Source organism: Lampetra planeri, chromosome 57 (assembly GCF_965212315.1).
Source record: "Lampetra planeri chromosome 57, kcLamPlan1.2.h2, whole genome shotgun sequence".
In the NCBI taxonomy this organism is placed as follows: Eukaryota; Metazoa; Chordata; class Hyperoartia; order Petromyzontiformes; family Petromyzontidae; genus Lampetra; species Lampetra planeri.
In genome coordinates, this window is record NC_136163.1 from 5303127 (window position 1) to 5327435 (window position 24309).

Consider the following 24309-nt stretch of genomic DNA (forward strand, 5'->3'; position numbering starts at 1 on the left):
TAGGCGTGTTTAATGACGACATTTATATTTGCGCGATCTAACCACGAAAAAACGAAAACAATCGATTATGGATTTTCTAACGGCCCAAACGGCTCACGGCTGAACTCCCCTCAGCAGAGTCCTGGGACTCAACGAGGATTTCCTGCGTTGATTAAAAATAAAATGCATTGTTATTATCACTACAATTCCCCTTTTCTGTGATACAATACATTTAACAGCACTTTTTTAAAGAAATGTGGGGGGGGGGGGGGGCGGGAGTTATATCTGTGGGCATCTTTCGTATTTTTATGCCTGTGGGTATTTTCTATGGGCGATGGGTAATTAAATGTCATGGCCAGGGGACCGTTCTTTACAAATTAGTCTGTGGTACTTGCTCACTAGCCGTGGATCCATTTAAGATTGGTCCAAGGGCTCGTCCAAAGATTTGCTCATTAGCTTCGGAGAGGTAAGATTCACCCGAGATATTTAAAAGAAATGACCCCACAGTTAGAACAGATTCTACCCTTGTAATCATAGTAATTGGAAACACATTCCGCTGACCAGTCCATTTTTTCCCCAACTTATTTCATTTTTGCCCCTCCCTCTGTCGTCCAGGGCTTCATTCCTCGCTGAATATTCCTCCCGGTTTGCCGTGGTTGGTGATGCTTAGCGCAGAGGTCGCCAGTTCCGCGCTGGACGTCCCCGCGTGGCAGCTGAAACAACCGCACGCGGCGTTCTTAAATCTCCATCGGCCTCTCCTCCATCCACAGCAGCAGCGCGAATGAAAACGGCGCTATGAGTCTATCGGCAAGGTCATCGTCGTGGGGTGAACCGTGAGTACTCTCGCACCTATTCCTCCGAGACGTCTGGCACCACGTGGAAGAGTAGGCCAAACATTCCCTACAGAGGGGCCTTGCCGACAGCTGTGGCGGGAATTTCAGGGCTGTACTTCAACATGTTTCTTACCCTCTTGGCCGCTGGTAGACCAGAGTAAGCACGTTGATAAGTCGTCACAGCCATAGCGAGAGGCGTACAGACAGACCAGGCAAAAAAATAAAGAAATTAAATCTCTGGCTACCATCATCAGGCCGTGAGCGACATTGTCCTCTGCCAGCTCCATCGCTGCAGTCAAACACTGCCTCCCCCCCCCCACTTTGTTCAATGTCACCGCCCGTTACATCAATCATGTTCCGGTGGAGAGGGGCTTAAGAGATAAGAATGAAAGCGACCTTTAATATTCAAAGACGAATTTCATTTTCGCGTGCGGCCGGTTTTGCGCTGCGTGTCTGGAGTATTCAGTTCGCAGACCAGGGTGGGGTTTAGAGAGGCGATTGCGAGGCTGCACGTTTTGCCTCTTTACCTACAAGCTCAAATCGTCGGATGGGGTTTTTTGACTCGGCAAACAACAATCCCTCCCAACAAAATGCGCCCGGCGTTGTGGGAAGCGCCTAAAACCTCTCTGGCTCCCGGCATAGAAATGTGGAATGCCCACCGCTCCGCTTATGGTTCGCAGCCAATGAAGACGAGTCTCGTATGAGCAAGGAGAGGACGTGGGCGCAGATGAGAAAGAACGAGCTTTGTAGCTCTTCGGATTCCTCCGGCATAAATAAATATTATGATTCTGAATTGGGGAAAGTGGCCCAGGTGACCGAGAGACGCTGAGCCGACACCGCTGAGATCCTGGGATCAGAATCCAGCCACTGCATGTGACTGAACTGGCATGCGTCTCAAGTGTGCAGTGAGTTGATGATCTCAGCCCATGCACCAATGAATTCACATTCAAAATGAAATAAGTAAAAGCACCACGTAAAATCTGGGTTTACACTTAAGTTGTTCTAACTTCCAGCTGTCGAGACTTAAAACGTCAGTTTGAGTTTCACGCGATTTAACATTACTCTCCTGTGCGCTGTGTGGCCCAGAGGTATTTTGAACCTGGAATGGATCTCAGAGGTTGCTCTCTGATATCCGCCGCACTGGTTCGCTCCAGAACACGCGGGGTTGCTCTGGTTTGCGCGATCCAAATGGATTGTTCATGTCATTACGCGGCGCCTGGGATTAACTACAAAGTGTGAAAGCGATCTCTTGCTCAAATGAGCGTAGACGAGGCAGTTGCTCATATTCCACTTTTAGCCCTGAAGCCAGTGGTGGAAATTCTACATTCCTATGGTGGGTGGGTGGGGGGGGCGGTGCGAGTCTTTCCCGTTGTGACTACCGCAGAAAAGCGGTACACTCATGTTGTCGACCACGGTGACAATTATGGGCCGACTTTGCATTGAGAGGACGAAAATAATATTTTGAAAATGTCAATAAGATAGAGAGAGAGAAAGAGGGAGGGTGGTGAATTTGCGGGGGGAGGGGGGGAGGTGGGGCTGGATGACCGGGGCACGTGGCCAGGTATGAGCGAGCGTAACCACGGTCGGGATTCACTTACGCCGCTCCGTGCTAAGATTAACCGAGGCGATCATTGCCATCAAGACACGAGGCAGCTGCCCAGGGCCGCCCCCCACACCCCCTCCCCCCACCCCGAGAGCACCAGATTTAAATAAAGAAAAAAAGCTACATTTTTAATTCTCAGTGATGGAATCGGCCAAAGATAGTGAATAAAAAAAACAACCTAATACGATGGATTAATTGGTTACGGGGACGAGGCTATTAAAATCTCGCTACACTTGTGAACCCGAGTTAGCCTTGGGTCGGTTGTGAGCGGGATTCGATCCCCTGAGCTTCTAATCCGTGCTGGCTCTGAGGCTCTGGCTCAGTGTTAAGGCCACCCCGAGTCAGCGAGTCACGTGACCCCCCCCCCCACACACCCCTCCTTGACTCTCTTACGCCCAAAGACCTAAACCCATGTGGCACCCAGACGCTCCCAGCCAGGAGCTTCTTGACCCTTGGCCATCGCAGCCACATCTCAGAAAATACACTCCTGGTTTCAGAGGTGGCTGGGCTGGCACTGCTGAGATCATGGGGATCGGCATTATCTCCTTCACATGAAACTGGTCCTGGGGCCTCCTCTAAGTCGACTCGGCCTCAAATGAGTACAGGGTGTGATTTGTAAAGCATTGCCACGAGGGAGACAAAGGCGACCACACCACCCCATCGCGCACCGTGCCGGCCTTCATAGGTGCTCGCTAACAGCACTTGCCCCGATAGTCTGTTAAGGCTACACGGGGGATCTTTGGACTTCGCACTTTGAGTAACACAGCACGCACAGAAAGTGCCTTGCGGCTTAGTGCCAAATGACGGCTGTTATTGTTGCTGCATCTGCATGTGCGTGTGTTTGTGAGTATGTGCGTGTGGTAGGGCATGGTGTTGGCCAGCCACCCCCTCGTGTGCCGTTCCGGCCTTCACAGGTGCTCGCAAACAGCACTTGCCCCACAATCTGTTAAGGCTACACGGGGATCTGTCTTTTTGCGTGTGATCATGTGTGTGCACGTGTGCGAACGTGTATGCGCGCGTGTGAGCGCGTGTGTGTCGTGCGTGTGAGCGTGTGCGCATGTGTGCGTATGTGTGTGCTCGTGTGTCCGTGTGTGGGAGCGTTTGTACGAGTGCGTGTGTGAACATGTGCGTGTGTGAGTATGTGCGTGAGTATGTGCGTGTGTGAGCATGTGCGTGTGTGAGCATGTGCGTGTGTGAGTATGTGCGTGTGTGAGTATGTGCGTGTGTGAGTATGTGCGTGTGTGAGTATGTGCGTGTGTGAGTATGTGCGTGTGTGAACATGTGCGTGTGTGAGCATGTGCGTGTGTGAGTATGTGCGTGTGTGAACATGTGCGTGTGTGAGTATGTGCGTGTGTGAGTATGTGCGTGTGTGAGCATGTGCGTGTGTGAGTATGTGCGTGTGTGAGTATGTGCGTGTGCGAGTTCCACCGGTGCAGCAATCCGATCCGCGCTGGAGCATATCCCTGCCGGGCTGGACGGCGGACAAGTTGGGTGTCCCTTTGCAGGAGCCATCTCAAGCCACGGCCCCACCCCCCACCTCGCCGCCTCGCCCCCCCTCCCGTTGGACTCATGTCACGCGTCGCACTTTCAACGCTTCCTCGAGCACCTGCCTTGTTCATTGTTTTTGTTGTTGTTGTTGTCGGCAAAAATTGTAAAAGAAAAAGGAAGAAAGATGAATTCTCACCGATCTCGTTTTTCTCCGCGTCGGTGACGTTCCTGTCGGCCCTGAGAATGACTTTCCCGTCCATGTCTCTGCGGTCCATGAACAGCTTGTAGACATTTTCCTGCTGTGAAATAAAAAAAAACATTAAACGAGCACAATGCATCGAAAAATAAAACGCAGAGGCATTGCTTTAATGAACGACGGCCTCCGCATCCCATTTGAACATTTGAGAACCCAATTCAAATGTTTTTATTCCATCCCAACCCCCATTTAACGCCGACGGTGTCGCCAAGTGAAGTTTTAGTGATTCAGTCCACGCTGCGATTGCGAGAGAGTAATTGGCAAAAAAAACCTAAATTGAGCGAACTGCAAACTTTTCCTCTGTGAGCCGTCGACGGCTCCTGCGGTTCATCTATGGTGGCGGCGTGTTCACGTGACGTAACAGTAGTTCACCTATGGTGGCGGTGTGTGCACGTGACGTGGTGAGTTCATGTGAAGTGTTCACGTCGTGGCATGTCCACGTGACGCACCTGCGGCTCTCCTATGGTGGTGTGTTCACGTGATGTGGCACGTTCACGTTGAGGCGTGTTCACGTGACGCACCTACGGTCCACCTATGGCAGCGTATTCATGTGATGCAGCATGCACACGTGACTCGGTGTGTTCACGTGAGGCAGCGTGTTCACGTGACCATTGGCCCGCCCCGCCTGTATCGCTCAGGCACTCAGGAGATCTGGCCAGATGGGACCCCCCCCTCAGAAAATGTTATTATTGTTACAGGCCTCGCAGTCGTGCCGCTGTGCAGTAGTTATGGGCACACTGGAATCGTGATCGAGAGGTGCGCTGCTTTGATCCCATCTCCTGGCGTGGCAGTTGAAATGAAACGATGGTGCAGGTTTCTTAAAATCAACCAACGCCCATGTCCCTCTTTTGGGGACACACGTCTGGCTCCACTGTGAAGGCGCCCCCTCGCCTCCACAGGTGGTAAAGGTGCAGCCCTGCCATTGCTGGCTCGCACCACTGTTTGGTGAAAGGGGCTGCCAGCAGAGGCCTCCACTAGAGGCCTTGCATTCAGAAGAGGCCACCGCTAGAGGCATTGTGGCCAGAAGACACCTCCGCTAGAGGCGTTGCCGCCAGGAGAGGACATCGCTAGAGTCGTTGCGGCCAGAATAGACCTTCGTTAGAGATCTTTGCCGCCAGAATAGACCACTGCTAGAGGCCTTGGAGCCAGAAGAGACCTCCACTAGAGGCCTTGCCACCAGAAGAGACCTCCACCAGAGGCCTTGCCATCAGATGGGACCTCTGCTAGAGGCCTTGCCATCAGATGGGACCTCTGCTAGATTCCTTGCCACCGGACGAGATCTCCGCTAGAGGCCTTGCATCCAGAAGGGGCCTCCGTTAGAGGCCTTGCCGCAGGTGGACGAGCAGCGGTGACGGAAACGCAACTGTCTTCAGGGGGTCCTCACCTCCTCTTCGCGCGTCTGCGCCTCATAGTAGTCGTCGTGCACCTTGTCGATGAGGGCACGGAACTTGCGGTAGCCACCAGGCTTGTGCAGCTCCTGCCGGTCCACCTTCTCCCTGATGGGCTGGTAGAGCTGCAGCAGCCGGCGCTCACAGCGCTGCCACGACACCTCGCTGTTCCGCGTGATCAGCTTCGCATATTCCCTCGTCAGCTCCACCTGATGGGGTGGGGGGGGGGAGTGAGGGGATGGAGGGTTATGGAGGATAGGGGGGAGGTAAAGGGAGGAGAGAGAAGGAAGGTAGGAGGAGAGGGAGGGAGTGAGGAACGGGAGGGGTGGAGGGAGGTAGCAAGGGAAGCAAAGAGGTAGGGAGGGTAGGGAGGTGATGGAGGGAGGGAGGGGATGGAGGTGGGAAGGGAGAGGATAGAGTTAGGAAGGGAGGGGTGGAGGGAGGTAGCAAGGGAAGGAGAGAAGTAGGGGAGGAGAGAAGAGAGGTAGGAGAGGAGGGGAAAGGTAGGGAGGGGAGGGAAGAAAATAGGGATGCAAAGTAGGTAGGTAGGGAGGAGAGTGGGGGAGGGTGGCAGGGAGGTGGACACTGCCGTGGATGGTGAACGAAGGAAATGAGGGAGTGGTGATGTAGCTCAGGTGCGGCGTGCTGTGTGGAAAGAGCGGGGAACTTTGGCTGTGCATTAGTACATAACCGACAAAACCCGGGACTCGTAATGTCTCGGGAAGAGTTAGAGATATCCAGAGGGCAGAAGCTGCCTCCTCAAAAAGGGGACGATCCTGAAAAAGCCAAAACAGGTGGCAACACTGTCTGGCTCAACTAAAGAGAAAACAAAGACTTGATTGAATGAATTGATGGACATGTGAACGGACGAACAAAGGCACAGACGAATGAACAGATGGATGAGCGGATGAACGGTGGATGAAAGGGGACGAAGCACGTCTCACCAGCAGCTCCTTCTCCTGCAGGTGGTCACGGTCTAGCATGGTGAGCTCGTGGTAGAGCCACACCGCCGGCTCCACCGCCTGCTGGTGGTACCCGTTGATGAGCTGCAAGGGCAGCGGCAGCTGCAGGAGACAAGGCAAGAGGCGCAGCCCTGCGATTACTCCCTCGAGTCGCTGCCTCCTCCGCGTGCTACAGGGAGAGATCCTCCAGGAGGGGGTTCGTGATGTCCTACTCTTCCACACTGGCGAGCAGGTCGGGGGAAGTGGGGGGGGGGGGCGGGTTCTAAGCCCCAAGCACGCACCTCGAGGTTGGCTTGGGCCATCCTGGCAGCGTAGAGCGTCATGGCGGCCTGCTTGGCCTCACGATTGGTGGTGGTGAGAACGGCACGCAGGGCACTCTCGATGCACGGCACAGCGCGGCGGCGCTCAGCGCCCACGTACTCCTCCACCAGCCGCACCAGCGCTGAGCGCACGCGGGGCCGGGTGCACGGGAGATGGGAGATGAGACAGATGAGACGGGACATGGGAGATGATGCGGCATGGGGCACGGGAGATGGGAGATGAGACACGGGAGATGGGAGATGGGAGACGAGACACGGGATGTGAGGTACGGAAAAGGGAAACGAGACACATGGCACGAGGAGGCAGAACCCCCGAAAATTCGACAAAACCCGAGCTGCCGAATCGGCGACATCACACTCACCCAGGCCGGAGAAGACGGCGCCGTTGATTTGCTTGAGGCGCGCCGTGCCAATGGTGTACCCCGTGAAGGAGTTGGCCGTCTCCATGAACAGCTCATCCAGCTTGTCATCCGGAAGCTTCTGCAGGTTGAGGAGGCTCCGCAGGTCCGTGGGCTTGGGGAACATGAAGCACTTGCGCTCCTGTGCGAGAGTGGGAGGGCGGGGTGGGAGGGGCAAGGGAGGGGCACGGCAAGTGATGTCATAAGCCTGGGGGTGGGGTTGGGATGCGGTGCCAGTTGCCGCATGAGGCTAAATTGGGGCAGAGATTTAGCCAAATTCTCTGCAAAACCGAGATAGAGATACATCCAAATAGAGCCAAACATGAGTCTAAACCGGGTTAGAGTTATAGCCAAACATGACTATAAACCGGGACAGATATTTAGTCAAATTCGCAGCTAAACCGGGCTAGCGATTTAGACAAACACGAATCTAAACTGGTCTCGAGATATATCCAAATGCTCGGCTAAACTGGACTAGAGCTACAGATAAATATGAGGATAAAGCAATGAATGATTTTGCTTCTAGCCCTATCCAGGGCTACAACTCTGACCCAGACCAACTCGAGCTATAAAATGGGTAAAGATATCACTTCTCGCATTCGCCAATAATTCTCGCCGTGCACACACCGGATCAACCCAACTGCTTTAAATCCAAGGGGAACAATTCATCATCGTGGTAATAATTACAAGGTTTTTTTTTTTGTCGCTACACATATACGACACGTGTCGCTAATCCCGGCAATTAATATCGTAGGCTATTTCGGTCGACTAAAACAAAACACCACGACACGCATACGCTGAACTTCTTACGTGGCCAACCGCGTGCTAAATCGAGCACGTGCAACGCAGTCGTCCGCGTCAAGTGTTTGACTTTTTTTCTTGTTACGCCACCTCTCGAGCCCCCAATTTGAGCTGCTCGCCTGAGCGTGCTTGCCCGCCAGAGGACACCACGCGCGAGGCCCCTCCCCCCTCCACCCCCACCGCCACCCCCCACCTCCACCTCCCCCCCCCAAAAAAACACCTTTCAGCTCAATTACACAGCCAAGGAGCAGGTTAAAGCCCCCTACGACAAACGGCCAGAGGCGCCGGATGGGCCCAACCAGTGGCAAAAAGCCTTGGGAAGAAATCACCACCCGTTAGCTGAGTGCGACGGGGCGATGGATGGGGGAGAGGGAGAGCCCAGATCCTGGCTGCTCTTGGTAGCGCTGACAGCAGCGTCGTGTTTACAATAATTTATGGCGGGCAACACTTTTAATTTGGATGTCTAAATTAACAATGAGCAGCCCATAAAAAAAGGCAGTGTACACCAGAGGTCGCAAACGGGTTTTGATTCCTTACGCGTACCCGTACCCGGCCGCACCAGGGTCGCAAATGGGTACCCTACCCGTACCCGGCCGGGTACGGGTAGGGTACGGGTACGGCCGGGTAATCAGATACCCGTACCCTACCCTACCCGTACCCGGCCGGGTACGGGTAGGGTACGGGTATCGGGTACCTGATTGCGACCTCTGGGATAAAGCCATGTTGCAGGCGCGGGTGGGTTGATTCTAGGAACTTGAATTGTGAGAAGAGACAAGACGTTAGGAAATGAGTGACAAATAGTTACTCACTACCCGTACCCGTACCCGACCGCACCAGGGTCGCAAACGGGTACCCGTACCCGGCTGGGTACGGGTAGCCGGGTATCGGATAGGGTAAGGGTTATCGGGTACCCGGTTGCGACCTCTGGTGTACACCCCCCCACCCCGTGGTAATGGGGCCTCATCGGCAGTGGGTCACGTGGCATGGCTGTGGTTCGTGTACTCCGCTAGCGACGGTGAACGGAGGAAGGTAGCGATGAGTTCGGCGGCCGCCCAAAAATTCGGAGGTGAATTCACGGAATCATCCGACGTCGCTCTCAGGTCGATACAAATAACTGAGCGGTCGGATTTGTGGAAAGGTCTCGCCGTCATTGTCCTATGGGCAGGGCTGAGATCATTAGCTCGCCTACACTCGAGAACGCGGTTGAAGCACGGACAGCTGAAACCCAGATACGAACTCGTGGTCTCAGTATTTAGCTACTAATTGTTGTTATGATTAATTTGCGAGCATGTGGATATTGTCTGCAGTTTAGCATTTTCTGGCCTCATGCTCGACCCATGATCGTGTACTGGAAAGCGTAGGACTACCTGTGCGGTGGGTGGGATTGATTGAGAATTAGATGGGGTTTGTGACCAGGAGTTAGGGCCAAACATCAGAGTGAGGAGGCCGCTCGCTCTGTGGACGGGGCTCGTGTTTCAGTGGGCGTGGTCACGTAACAGTGGGCGGGGCTGCCGCAGGGAAGGCCTGCCCCGCCCACGATGGCGGGATGTTAACTACCTCGCCAGGTATGCAGGAGATCGTGGGTTCGATCCCGACTCGGACGCCTGCTGCTGTATATTTGGTATTTGCATGGTCCCTCCACATTGGGAATCAACATCACGCGTTTACAGTAATTGGCTGCTTTCTATATTTCCACGCAACGATGATAAGCCACATTGTTGCACCATAATTTGTGAAAGCCAGGTCGCTTCTGAAAAAAAAATGTGAAGTGGATAGTTAGTTTGTCCTGGCCAGGTTCTTTTTTTTTACCGACACCCACCTTGAAGTACTGGCACAGCAACTGCCTCTGCGCGTTGACCTCATGGCCGTCCTCCTGAGGGTCGACGCGCATCTTCAGGAAGTGCTCCATGTAGTCGTCCGAGGTGCACGCCTCGCCGTTCACCTCCAGCTTCATGGTGAAGTCTCGCAGGCAAAGCACCAGCGAGGGGAAGTAGCTGCCGAAGTCCGAGCCAGGCTCGTGGGCGTTCTGCCGCGTGTCCGTGCGCAGGTGGTCCGTGAGGTTGAGCACGAATCTGCGTCGTCGTGGTGGTGGTGGTGGCCCACGCTGGTTAAGGGAAACGGCCGCATTAAAAAAAATCACATCATCATCCATCATCGACACGACAAGATACCAAACGTCCCGGTGGTTCCAACAAGTTTTTCCCTGGTGGTCCGAAGCATTTGGAAACATCACTATGTTGTCACCACCTCAACGTTTTCTGGCATCGTGTCAAACTCACGTTATGCGGAGGCAGAGGGTGGAGTTACCTGAGGAGTGGGCGGAGATATCTTGGTCGTGGACGGGGCTGCCTGACTGGTGGGCGGAGCTATCTCGTTAGTGGGCGGGTCTCCCTGAGTAGTAGGCGGGGCTACCTGAGTAGTGAGTGGGGCTTCCTAAGTAGTGAGTGGGGCTACCTCGTTAGTGGGCAGGGTTACCTGAGCAGTGGGTGGGGTTACCTGAGTGGGTGGAGCTAACGGAGGGGCTGCTAGCTCACCATGGGTTGTAAGAGTATATTTTTAGATTATCTCCGCAACGTTAAACATCAGCTCATGACGCCAGGTCAAATCACAGTCAAAGGTCAGATCTACATCTTGACAAAACGCCACCGTTGTGATTTCCCCCTTGGTGATGGACGATTCACACGTGCGGCCATACAAACAAGTGCTGCTAGCGCGCATCTATGGGCGGGTAGCCAACACCACGCACGGCAGCCTTTGTCTCCCCGGTGGCGATGTTTACACGCCGCACCGGGTGCTCATTTGAGACTGAGTCGACCTAGGGTCAGACCCAGGTCCGGTTCAAATAATAGTCACTGGCGTTGGCCGCGAGCGAGAATCGGAACTCGGGTCGCCGGGTTCGTAGCACACACACACCTCGTGGAACATCCCAGGACGCAGCAGAGATGCATTGCTACGAGCCACGAGCTACGGGGCTGTGTGTGTCCGTTCGTTCGTTTCGATTTGTGCCAAATTTAATATTAACTCCACGCTGTCCTCAGCGGAGAACGATGATGGCTTTGCGATAAAGACCACTACACTACCGCTACCCCATCACACAGCCGCCGTTCCCCATATAGACACGACAAACACACGCGACTCCTGGCACCCAGACTGGCAGCCCTCTCTCCTCTGGCGGTGAGCTCTTCCCCTGGGCATGTTGCTTCTTGTTTTGTTTATATGAAGGTCGCTGTCCTCTTGCCAAACACCCGTATTTAGGAGGCCATAACTCAACGGCGGGCACAAGATAAAAGAGAGGGGGGTGGGGGTTGTAAAATCCACACGTAGCTTAGCTGGTGACGAGACCGTGCCACATGGGTCATTGTCGCCCGCGGTGCGCCTGACGGAATGCTCGTGATGATAATTGACCGTAGGGGTCACGAGCCCCCCCCCTCCCTCCGCCCCCACCCCCTCCATGGATGCGAAAAATCCGGACACCCGAAGCTTGCGGAGAAGGGGCCGTAATTTTAAAATGTCAAGGGGTCTCGACGGCCGTGGCTGCTCGCGGTGTCCCGGGAAGACCTTGTAGCGTTGTTGGGCTCCAACGGGAGACTTAAAGCCAATGGCCACGATGGCCGATTAGCCAATCGTACCGCGATGTGTCACGCGACTCGGTCTTATACGAGTTCCGTGACGGACGCCTCCATGGCTGCGTGAGCGAGAATGAGCAGCACCACCGAGTGTGGCTTCGGGGCAACGGGCGGAAGGCGACCGCAACACGTAAGCTCTGCGATGTCACCTTCTGGAGTGGCGTTCTTCGCCACGGGGTTGATGCACTTGCTCCCTGTGAGAGTCACGTGACTTGACTTGGGGTTTATCTGGGAGAACCTGGTTGGGTTGCAACCTAAATGCACGCGTGCGTGTATCCGTATGTACTTGGACTTGTGTAGGTGGGGTATAAATATGGAGCCCCATAACATGTGATAGAGATTAAAAAAACACGAATCTCTAAATCCGTGGAAAGATCTTATGCGGATCTATATAGCACAGGATTCATCCACCCCCCCCCCCCCCATGAGTCGGAATGTTTGAATCCCAGATGTCACATCGGAGAAGATCACCGGTCCGTCTTGCCAAACATTCATTGGTCTGCAACTGCAGTCACGCGGAGTCGGGACACGCGATGATGATGGATGATGATGTCCTCAGGGTGGGGTGGCGGGGGCAGTGTGCACCTGGGGGGACGGTGACCTGTCAACCACGAGGCACAGCTTGCACCACCCGCCCCGGGAGACAGCTCTCTCTTTGGGGATAATGTAACGCACACACAAAGACAAAGGTCCCCCCCCCGTATAGCCTTAGCAGACTGTTGAGGCAAGTGCCATTAGCGAGTAGCGGCCTAGGAAGGCCGGCACGGCACGCGAAGGGGGTGGGTGGCAAGCAGCACGCCCGACCGCCTTTGTTTCCCCAATAGGTGACGATTTTTTGTACACACCAGTTACTCATTTGAGACTGAGTCGACCTAGGGGAGGCCCAGGACCGGTGTCGACCGTGAGCGGGAATCGAACCAGGTTCGGAACACAGTGCGCTAACCACTGCGCCACCGCACCCCAGATACATACACGCACACACTGGCTCACTCAGCTACCCGCCACGCACCCGCTCCCCCCACTCAACACCATCGCGACAAGACGCACGGCGCAGGCGAGACGTGAGTGAGCGCGGGTTGGTGGAACACACACAGAGACGAGGAGTGCCTGGCTCTATTCGTCCGACTCAAGCTCGAACACTGAATATTTCCCATTGATCCCGACACTTAAGTTACGGTAAAAGTGACTCGAACATGATGCTGCTGCTGTCCACCACCAAACATTGAAGACGGAACGGACGGCGAAGCTTCCGTGCGTACGCTCTTATGTTGAACTGCTTTCGCATCGCGCGTAGCCACCAGTGCTATGCATCGGTGCATCGCAACAGACGAGGGCATGGCAGCACCGGCCAGCGGCGTGGCTTATCGAGTGTGCAGGCGGTGCAACTGCACCGGGCGTGCGCGGCTCGTTAAGGGGCCTCAAGAAAGTGTGGGAAGAATTTGAACATCGGAGGGGCCAAGGGCAAACCACCCCGAGACGCCACTGGGCAAAGCTGCGGCGTTACCCAACACCCGTCGCAAGTGCAGCCCACCGTCGGCTGGTGGACGGGGGAGATCGTTCCACCTCGAGCACTCGGCCCAGCAGGGGCAGGGAGCGGGGGGAGGAGGGGGGGGGTCGTGTGTGCTTGGCTTGGTTTTGACCGCGTTGTTGGCATTCGGTTTGATGGAGCCAGCCAGAGGATTTAGGGACATCGTTCGGATTAAGTTTGACAGGGGCCGGGGGAGGTCTGATATATATCCTCTTTTTTTCAGGTATGACCCACTGAGCATATATAGCTCTTGTTTAGAAGCGACCTGGCTATCACAAGTGATAGCTCAAGTGTACAGCAGCAGCCAATTACTCTAAACGCGTGACGTTGATTCCAAACGTGGAGGGAAAAACCGGAGGACCCAGAGACAAATCAACGCGACTACTGGCAGAGAGACACTGAAAACTCCAGCAGGAGACAGGGTCCAAATCGAATCCACGACCTCCTTTATACCAGGTGAGGTAGTTAACATTTCGCCACCGTGACGCATAGACATCGTCCAGCGTCCATCCGCACAGCCCGTGCCCAAACAGTAGGGAGTGGGGGGGGGCTGATACATTTTTGGTTACCTCTTTTTACTCTTTTCATCATAATCACCACTTGATGTTATTCATGCCGCTCTTCCAAATCAGTAACATCTCCAGGCGCCCTGCAACAGGGTGGCAGCTGCCCCTGTCTGCCATACGGTGAATGTAGCGCCAGCCAGCGAGTGGGCATTAGTCTCTGCCAGTAGCGTGGAGGGAGCGATGTTCCTAAGTGCCTTCGCAGTTCAAGTCATTCGCGAGCCATTGATCAAGTTCGGCATATTTTGGACCGTGACGCCGGAACAGACGGGGCCTCCCCTTCTTCGGCGAATGTCACCCCGCGAATTAGAAAGCGCACAGCCCCACGGTTGACCACGGCCGACCAAGCGCCAGGCGCCACCTCGTCAAACATCGTCGCAACACCACCAAAGGAGGAGGGACCCGTTGTGCAAAACTTTCCACCTTCAATATTTTCGAGCTGGCAAGTTGGATTGACCACGGGGGGCGGCATACTGAGCTGGCTAAGCTGCCCGACTCGTGTTCCCACGCTCGTGCGTGAGAGCGCGCGCACGCGCGCGCGTATGTGTGTGTGTGTGGTCGGGAACGTCGTCAAAAAAATCTGGCAGATTGTGCGGCAGTGATGTCAGCCCCAGCCCCCCCCCAACGCCCACCCGCACGGCCCAGGCGCGTGGCGGTTCTGGCACGCGTGCCGATTTTCGTTGGCAAATGCTGGAGGTTTTTTTTTACCTCGGAAGGGAGGGGAAATAAATGATGTATGGGCGGATTAAGCCGTCTGGCTCAACCTGGCCGTACGTTCGGGTTTGACGCTCGGTGGTGGAGGAGACAGGCGCCCGATCCACGCGCGACCCACACTCTGGTGGAAATAAATGAATTCGCGTTTTTTTCTTGATTTTTTGATGGACTCTAAAAGACTGGGAGTCAAATTCGGCAAGCGCTGAAGTCACAGCCACAGCCAGAGCTTCGGTATTCGCTCTGAACACTGCGGCGTCTCATCATTCGCGTGTCAACAATTCCACGACAGGGCAGAAATGTTAAACGGCTGGCTGCCGTGGCAATGCGTGCCTTGCGTCTACCTGCTTTTAGAGGATAGAGTTGGTGGATCACGTAGGGCTGCAACGGTGGCGAGATGTTAACTACCTCGCCTGGTATGCAGAAAGTCATGGGTTCGATCCCGATCCTAACGCCTGCTGTGTATTTGGAGTTTACACGTTCTCCCCGTGGTCGCATGGATTTTTCTCCGGGTCCTCCGGGTTTTCCCTCCACATTTAGAAACATGCCATTAGATTGTTGTGCTGCTATAAATTTACACGCGATAATCCACTTCGTTGAACCATCATTTGTGGCCAGGTGGCTTCTGAAAAAAAATAGCTATATAGCTCAGTGGGGCGTTACCTGATAAAACAAATATAACTTTGAGATTTGTGAAACTCCCAACCGCCACAGGCTGCGATGTGGCCAAGCGACGGCAGTACAACAAAGTGGGTGTGTAAAATTTGTTTGTGTGGACCTCACATAAAAAAAAATACCACTTGTTTGTGGAATTGGCTAGAACACTCGAGCACATAACCCTCCGGCAAAACAAATATTGAGACTCAGCGCGGCTTACCAGGTGAAACATTAATCGCACCTTGTAATATCTCAAGAGTTTCATTTTGACGCCACCGCCACTCGACACAGGGCAAGCCACCGAATGTATCTGCAGTCCACGTGCACTTGTACCGAAACGTTTCCGATAGATAGTGGTGCTTGATAAACACATACCACGCTCGGCCGTAAATGAGGAATGTGTCTATGCGCCTGCGTGTTTGGTGGGTGAGATTGGGTGGGTTGTGTGGTCGGGTGGCTGGGTGATAGGGCGGTTGGATTATTTTGAGGAATAGTTGGGTGGTAGGGAGGTTGGGTGGCTAGTAGTCGTGTGGGCTGGGTGGCTGGATATTTGGGTGGCTGCGTGGTTGAGTGGCTGGGTGGATAGTTGTTATGGTGAATGGTTGGCAGGGTGGCTGGGTGGCTGATTGGTAGGAGGGTTATGTGGTTGGGTGGTTGAGCGGCTGGGTGGTTGGTTGATAGGGTGGTATGGTGGCTCAGTGGTTCAGTAAATTGGTGGCTGGGTGGTAGAGTGGTAGGGTGGGTAATTGGTTCAGTAGCTGGGTGGCTGGGTGGTCGAGTGGTATGGTGGCTCTGGGTTGAGTATCTGGGTGGCTGGGTGGTTGGTGAGGTGGTTGGGTCAAGAGCTCATCAGTTTGGAGTCAAAGTGTCCCAGTGCTCAAATGAGTATTGGGCAGCACTCATCTCTCTTGGTGGTCCCGAATTATGTGAATTCCACATTCCTATGGCAGGTGTGAGTTGATCCAAGGTGTAACCACTGGCATCTTAAAAAAAGTAGTTATCATTGCATTATCCCTCGTGAGAAAATGGACTGAGTCATTACGTATAAATCCTGTACTATGTTTTTAAATATGTATCAATGCTGTATCCATGAATTGTCCCCATGTGTAGTCACAGCCGAGTCTCAGCCTCATAGACATCAAAGGGGCTACAGCAGCAACATCAGAAATTAAATAGCATGCATGATGACATGCATACTAACCCCAAAACACCAGACAAGGCCTAGGAGTAGATGTCACCGTGGACAAAAACATTGATGCCACCACCACCGCCACCACGGTGCACTACCAACGTCGTCATCCCTCCACCAGATCCCAAAAATGATGCACAGTCGGACACAAGATCTTCAACACCTGCCCTTACAAGTACCACAACATCGGCCCTTAGGTCTCCTCTTCCCCTTGATCGCCAAACCCGTGGAGACCACTCCAATGCCCCGTCTCGACAACCGGCCCTCACCTATCCTGGGCATGTGCGTCCGACCCCAACACGAGCTTTTTTTGGCCACATCAGGAGGAATCTTCCCTTTGGCACGGACCGCACGTACCACAAGTACCACACAGACACACACACCGTGGCCACACCGCGGGAGGTCAAGCACCCTGACCCTCCGACACCCACATTGCTGTGCCAGAGGAATCTTCCCTCTCGCACGCACTGGATGCACCGCACAGACTGTTGGGGCAAGTGCTGTTAGCGGGCACTTATGAAGACCGACAATGCACACGAGGGGGTGGGTGGCCGACACCACACATGGCCGCCTTTGTCTCCCTAGTGGCGATGCTAACACATCGAACCAAGTACTCAATTGAGTAGGCTGAGTCGACCTAGAGGAGGCCCAGGACCGGTTCAAACAATCGTCACTGATGTTGGCCGTGAGCGGGAATCTAACTCTTGTCGCCAGGTCCGTAGCGCAAGCGCGCTAACCGCCACACTACCGCTCTACACAACCACACGTACCACACAGACAGACACACACACACACACCGAGGCGACACCGCGGGAGGCCAGGCACCCGGACCCTCCGACACCCATACAGGGGTGCCCGAAGGCCCTGCCGCGGGGCCACTATTTTTGATCGACGAAGGTCGTCGACCTCTCTTCCACACCCCCCCGCCGTCCCCTTCACGCTCGGTGTAAAGGATACCGTAGGTGCTCCAAGCCGTCCGTGCTCAGGATCCCCGTGGTGTTATACACGAGCATGGAGCTGAGCAGCACGCTCATGACGAAGAGCCACGTGTCGTGGTCGTTGTCCGTGTCCCCTTCCTGCACAATAGAGCCGTCACCGCCGCTGTCACCGACACCAAGGCAAACGCTTGACGGCACCACCGACCGATGCATCCTTGCGACCGCTCCGAATCTGCGGTGCGCTCAGCTGCCATTCCCGTCAGCGGCGCTTGTCAGCGGTCACCCTTCGCGATGATGTGAGCCCCCCCCTCACCCACCCACCGCATGGCATCACTTCTAAGAATTATAAAAGCGCGAATTTCTCAACTTGAGCCGCAGCCGCGCGGCGGGACACTCCCCGTCGTGGGCTGTCGGTGCGGTTCGAACTGCCGAGAAAATGTTTTTTTTATCTTGTGACTCGCCCACCAATCGTATCCTTTAATGTGTTCTGTCGGCATCGCGTCACGTGACAAGGACACTCTCGCATTCGGAAACATCTGCGGTAAGCAGAGGATAAACCGCGCGCGATGCACTGCGTAAATGGTTTCGATTTAAAGCTTTCGTGACTGCAGGGATTCATCTTCTTGGTTCTTTCGGTAAAGTCACGTGGAAGGGAAGTAATAAAATAATAAAAATAAAAGATGATAAAATAATTCTCACGATGTTTCGGCCACAACGCAAGCAGCCGTCCTCAGGTGAAGACCAGGTCTGTCGGGGAGACAGCGTCGTAGACGAAACGTCGTGAGAATTATTTTATTATGTTTTATTTTTATTATTGTATTACTTCCCTTCTACGTGACTTTACCGAAAGAACCAAGAAGATGCGTAAATGATGTAAAGAACACTGGCAATTTTGGCGTTCTGTGGTCTGACACTGGTGAGACTAGGCCATAAAGACGTCTACGTTGTAGGCCAATTAGTTTCAAAGACAATGCATGTATTATCAAAGTATGTTTTGTTTGCATGTTCACCACAAGAACCGTGTGTGGTTCATTCAGACTTGATTCTTTTCAAAAGGTTTCTATTTGGTGTTTGAACATATTACCACCTGTTTCATTGCCAGAAAGGGTAACATCTATTCTTATTATTCATTCTTTGATACTGGCAAAAAAAGGGGTCCCATGGTAAAGAATTTAGATGGCTTTTTATTGATTGATTTTGAATCTCTGGAATGCGACTGTGGTCACTCGGAACAGAAGCGTGGAATGTAACGGGAGACTCGATGCGCGCTTCGCAAACACGGAGGAGGGGATCATCGCAGCGACGATGACAACGATGACGATCGTGACGACGATGCACCACCCTGCAACTCTGGCCGCAATCATGTGGCTCAATGAGCTCGTGGTAAAACTGAAGCTGTTGCTCTACATCGACATCGGCCGCACGAGGAGGAGGAGGGAGGAGGAAGACCCCGAACATGATCGCACGCAGCTATTTCTGCAGCGACTTCAAGCGACGCATTTGCGCTGGGGGCACACCTTTTAATCCCTCGCGAAGATTGTTCGTCAAGTGTCAATCAAAGTGACGTTTTTTTTAAGTCTCAGCGCTGACATTTAGCCACGTTAAACGGCAATAAACCGAGTTTTGTATGCACCGTATGTACTGCATGTACGTACGTTGAACTTATTTTGCGCCGTACGTAGCCAACCGTGCTAATTGGAGGTGCTGAGTGTCGTTGAGTCTGTGGGCAGTGTTGAGTCTATGGGCAGTGATGAGCGTATGGGCAGTGTTGAGTCTATGGGTAGTGTTGAGTCCATGGGCAGTGTTGAGTCTGAGCAGTGTTGAGTCTAGGGCAGTGTTGAATCTATGGGCAGTGTTGAGTCTAGGGCAGTGTTGAATCTATGGGCAGTGTTGAGTCTGTGAGCAGTGTTGAATCTATAGGCAGTGTTGAGTCTATGGGCAGTGTTGAGTCTATAGGCAGTGTTGAGTCTATGGGCAGTGTTGAGTCTGTGGGCAGTGTTGAGTCTGTGGGCAGTGTTGAGTCTGTGGGCAGTGTTGAGTCTATGGGCAGTGTTGAGTCTATAGGCAGTGTTGAGTCTATGGGCAGTGTTGAGTCTATAGGCAGTGTTGAGTCTATGGGCAGTGTTGAGTCTATGGGCAGTGTTGAGTCTATAGGCAGTGTTGAGTCTGGACAGTGTATAGTAGTTTGCATGATGAACTGCTTTTGCGCCATACATAACCAATCGCGCTAATCGGAGGTGTGGGGGAAGCACAACAAATTACAAAGGCAACAAAGCAGAGTTTGAATTTGATGGGATTGTTGTGTGCGGTCACAACGCCTGAGAACCCAGTTTCACCCAGCCTTGGGTTCTCAAGACCGGTCTTGGGCCTTAAGAATGGCTCTAAGGCAGTCTCTCAACTCAGAATCTTGATTTTTACTGGAGGAATCCGACGAGCGATAAAGCTCTTTTCCCCCAGATGTCCAGTAGTTTCACAGATGGCCAACTCTCACCCATGAACCTTTGGGTGACCTCGCTCCTATGAGCAATTTCGATGTTTCTAAGAGGTGAAGTTCAATCTCTAATGATCACGTTCGTACAGTTCAACACGCTTTCGCGACCACTATTATTCATGAAATAGGTTCTTGAGGTTAGGTCGCCTGATGGTGCTGGTTGTAATTACCGGCGAAACGTCACATTACTCGATTTGTAAATTGTTGTTGTGGGTTTTACTCTCCAACACACAACGGGGGTGCTGAACTAATGACGAATTGGCACGTTTTGTGTTCCATGACAAACCTTACTAATTGGCCGTGTCGAATGGTGGCGGGTTTAACAGCATATTTATATTCACGCGATCTCACCCAAAAACAATCAGTAATGCAATTACAACAATAAAAAAAACCGCACACAACTATTTGTATAATTATTATTTTACCCCTGGTAAGGCCCACTCAGCTGTACAGCCAAAGAGGCGGGGGGGGGGGTGTTTTCCGGCACCCCGTCCCCTGCGTCTCAATGACATCTCCCCGAGAGGGGGCGCGCGTGTGCACTTGAAGGGGGTGGGACGAGGGCGGGGGCAGAGGTGGGGTGGGGGCGGGGTGGGGGTGGGGTGGGGTAATGGCCGTCCTCACCGGGTTGACCTCGCCAAGACCCTCAGTGTCCAGCAGCAGCAGGTGCCTCTTCTTGTCCAGCGGGTGCGGACGCGGCCAGACCCAGATGCCCTTGGTGTGCGACTTGATGGTGCTGCCCAGCATGAAGCCTGCGTGACCAACCACCCCCCCCCCCCCCCGCAAAAAAAAAGATGTATTTACGTGCCATATGTTGAATTTCTTTCGCGCCGTACGTTATCCAAGCATGCCAATCGGAGGTGCGGCTGACAGGGCAACAAATATCTCCACGCCGTGTAGCTTTAACAGACTGTTGGAGCAAATGCTGTTAACGGGTCGCACAATATGAAAGCCGGCATGGCGCATGAGGGGTTGGGTGGCCAGCACCACGCCCGGCCGCCTTTGTCTCAACCGTGGCGATGTTTACACATCTGTTCAGGCTGAGTCGACCGAAGGGAGGCCCAGAACCAGTTCAGTAATTCGCAACTATTGTTGGTGGTGAGCGGGAATCGAACTCGGGTCGCCTGGTTCGAACGGCAGCTCGCTGACCACTGCACCACCGGACCCCACAATGGTACTTCCCAAAGACAAAGACCTCAACGTGTAGCCTGAACAGACTGTTGGGGCAAGTGCTGTTAGCGAGCAGCACCTATGAAGGCCGGCACAGGCGCAGCAGGGGGTGAGTAGCCAGCACCACGCCCAATGGCAATGTTTTACACATCGCACCAAGTGCTCAATTCAGGCTGAGTCGACCTAGGGGAGGCCCAGGACTGGTTCAGATAATCGTCACCACTGGTGGTGGCCGTGTGCGGGAATCGAACTCTGGTACCTGCTGGGTTCGTAGCGCAGCGCGCTGAGTGCTATGAAACCGCTGCCACACACACAGGAGCACACACGCGGGGTGAGAGTGGCTTATATAGGCGGAGAGATCACCACACGCACAGGAAGACGAGTCTTACACGTGGACGCACGTTGTGTACGTGTGTATTTTGAACTTCTTTCGCACCGTACGTCGCCAACCCTGCTAATCGGAGGTGCGTGGAAAGGAAAATAGACTAAACACAAAAGGCAGTTGTAAATAAATTAGTTTGTCAATCTAGATGATGATTTTAAAGTGCACGGCTCAAAGTGACTTTCTCATATCGGAAGGAAGAGCCTTCCAGACGGTCGCAGAAGCGCATCTGAAAGCGCGTTATGCGATGACCATCTTTCTTCGATGGTTAGCCAAAAGCCGCTGCTGCGAGGATGACCGGAGTTCACGTGGTGTGTTATGCTCCTTCACTGGAGTTCGTGTGATGATCATTTATGATCCTTGACCAGAGTTTGCGTGATGATGGTTTATGTTATTGACGAGGTGAGGACCTGCCCACGCCGTGCAGGTCATGGGGTCAATTTTGTGCACACCTCACCCCACCGGTGGTCAACTATCGGTTGGTGGAGGCGGGCGGCATAGACATTGGAGCATAGAAGTACGGTTCAGTGCGGTAATTGATATTGGCTGATGTAGACGCACAGCAACAACTGCAATTACACATTCAGGTGGGTCAAGCCAGACAGCCGCGTTAGGAGTAAGTGGAGTGTATCTTCACTGTGATGTCTCTTCTTCTCGGTTCTTTCGGTAAAGTCACGTAGAATGGAAATAATAAAATAATAAAATAAAACATAATAAAATAATTCTCACGACGTTTCGGCCACAACGCAAGCAGCCGTCCTCAGGTGAAGACCAGGTCTGTCGGGGAGAGGTGAAGACCAGGTCTGTCAGGGAGACAGCGTCTGAAATTCATTCAGACGCTGTCTCCCCGACAGACCTGGTCTTCACCTGAGGACGGCTGCTTGCGTTGTGGCCGAAACATCGTGAGAATTATTTTATTATGTTTTATTTTATTATTTTATTATTTCCATTCTACGTGACTTTAACGAAAGAACCAAGAAGATGAATCCCTGCAGTCACGAAAGCTTTAAATCGAAATGTGGTGTCTCTCTCTTCGTATTTGTGGATCGGAGCATTGCGCCCTTGCACGCCGTACGGTCCTGTTCTGGATGACCACAGTCGCACCACTATTACTGGAGAGTTTTTAATTTCCATATGTGTATCATCAGGTATCCGCATCTGCTGCTGCCATGGTTTGTGCAGTGGATGCGGTTTAGAGGTAGACCATGAGAGATCAAATCCAGGGATCTTTCTACTGCCTCCCTAAGAGGGGATGACCAATCAATGCTGAGCACAGATCCATGAATCCATGTCTGATCTCCCATCTGTCTCTTAACCCGAGCCTACAACCCCTTTACAGTACACACTGTATTCCAGGTACAGTACATATTGCAATACAGTACACACTGTATTCCCGTGGCATCGCCCAATCACCGCCAGGAGCTTCCTCTCGTAGATGGCCTGACCTGCCGCTTTGTACAGAATCAGAATATTTATTTATACCAGAAGAATCTTCGATGAGCTGTAAAGCAATTTTTCATAGATGTCCAGTAGGGGCATGGGCTCAGAAGGTGACAACAAACACAATATTTAAAAAAATCCAAGAGAGGAGTGCAAAGTATAGGAAAAGGTAAACAAATCACTGTTTAAAAAATATACAAATAAAACTAAACAGTGTTTTGTTATCTTAGCAGGTGAAGCCAACTGATCCATAATATAGGTGTGTTGGGTTAGATCGCGTAAATATACACGTGCCGTTTAACCCGCCAGCACCCGACACACCCAATTAGTAAGGTGTGTCATATAAACAAGACGTGCCAATTCGTTACTCGTGTGTTAGAGAGCAAATCCTCAACATTTACAACACACCTGTGTGCTGTACGAGTAACGAATTGGCACGTTCTGTTTACGTTACAAACCTTACTAATTGGCTGTGTCGGGTGGTGGCGGGTTTAACGACACATTTACATTAACGCGATCTAACCCAAAAAAAAAACTCTATTATGGATGATATTGGTCGCGAAAGCCTCCTTAGCGTATCGCTTCTTCTTTCAGAAGCGACCCGGCCACAAATTATAGCTCAACTCAGTGGCCTATCGTGTGGAAATCCTACAACAGAAAAATAATCTAAACCAGTGTCTCTTAACCTTTACCGCAGCCTTGCACCCATTCGGTTCTCAATCGTTAAAACGATATATCATGCACAATGAATACATAGGGCTTGATGAAACAAAGTAGTTGTACTTACGTGCCCCGAGGTTCATTTGTGTCTCGATGATTTACCTTCTAAAAAAATCTGGCCATGTCTCGCACCACCAGAAAGGGCATCGCATACCCCCAGGGGGTGCAGCGTGCACCCCAGGTTAAGAACCACCGATATGAACGCACGTCGATCTAAATGGAGCATAGAATCGTTAGTTCTAAAAATATCAATAATCGGATGACCGTTGAGTCTATCGGCAGTGTTGAGTCTATAGGCAGTGTTGAGTCTGTGGACAGAAATTAGTATTTGGGCAGTGTTGAGTCTGTGAGCAGTGTTGAGTCTGTGGGCAGTTGAGTCTATGGGCAGTGTTGAGTCTATGGGCAGTGTTGAGTCGAGGGGCAGTGTTGAGTCGATGGGCAATGTTGAGCCTGTGGGCAGAAATTAGTATATGGGCAGTGTTCAGTCTGGCTTCCTTCAAGTAGCGTAAGTGAGTACATCCAGAGCCAGTCAGTGGTAGTGATGACGATGGGTGTTAAACGTGGCCGGTATGCGACAATGTGCCGCACAGAGCGGTCGCTTCTACGAAAAACCCGGCACGTACGTGCAGCCCGCACTTCTCAGAAGGGGGCTCCTATTACTGGGATGTCACCGCTCAGGGGCAACGTGGGGCAGTGAGTGAACGTGGACCTGCTGTTGCCGCTGCTGCTGGTGGTGGAGGGCTGGTAAGGTTCAAAACCGGGAACTTCTACATTCATACGTTACGCGATTTCCATGGGAACTATCCAGGAACAAACATCAACCACCCCTCCCCACCTCGTATAGCCTTACAGACGGTTGGGGAAAGTTG

The 24309-nt window shown here is 52.8% G+C and overlaps 1 protein-coding gene across 1 annotated transcript in view; it reads right to left on the minus strand.

Annotated features, from left to right (window-relative positions):
- The window catches only part of LOC144735821 (guanylate-binding protein 1-like), a 32215-nt gene that overhangs the window by 4680 nt on the left and 3226 nt on the right, over positions 1-24309 (minus strand). The window contains exons 2-9 of the mRNA XM_078618343.1: positions 20353-20480; positions 17260-17378; positions 9848-10100; positions 7192-7369; positions 6791-6951; positions 6492-6611; positions 5544-5756; positions 4100-4202 (exon numbers count right to left, since the gene is read on the minus strand). Coding sequence (XP_078474469.1) covers positions 4100-4202; positions 5544-5756; positions 6492-6611; positions 6791-6951; positions 7192-7369; positions 9848-10100; positions 17260-17378; positions 20353-20480 — 1275 coding nt within the window. The remainder of the gene's footprint in view (positions 1-4099; positions 4203-5543; positions 5757-6491; positions 6612-6790; positions 6952-7191; positions 7370-9847; positions 10101-17259; positions 17379-20352; positions 20481-24309) is intronic.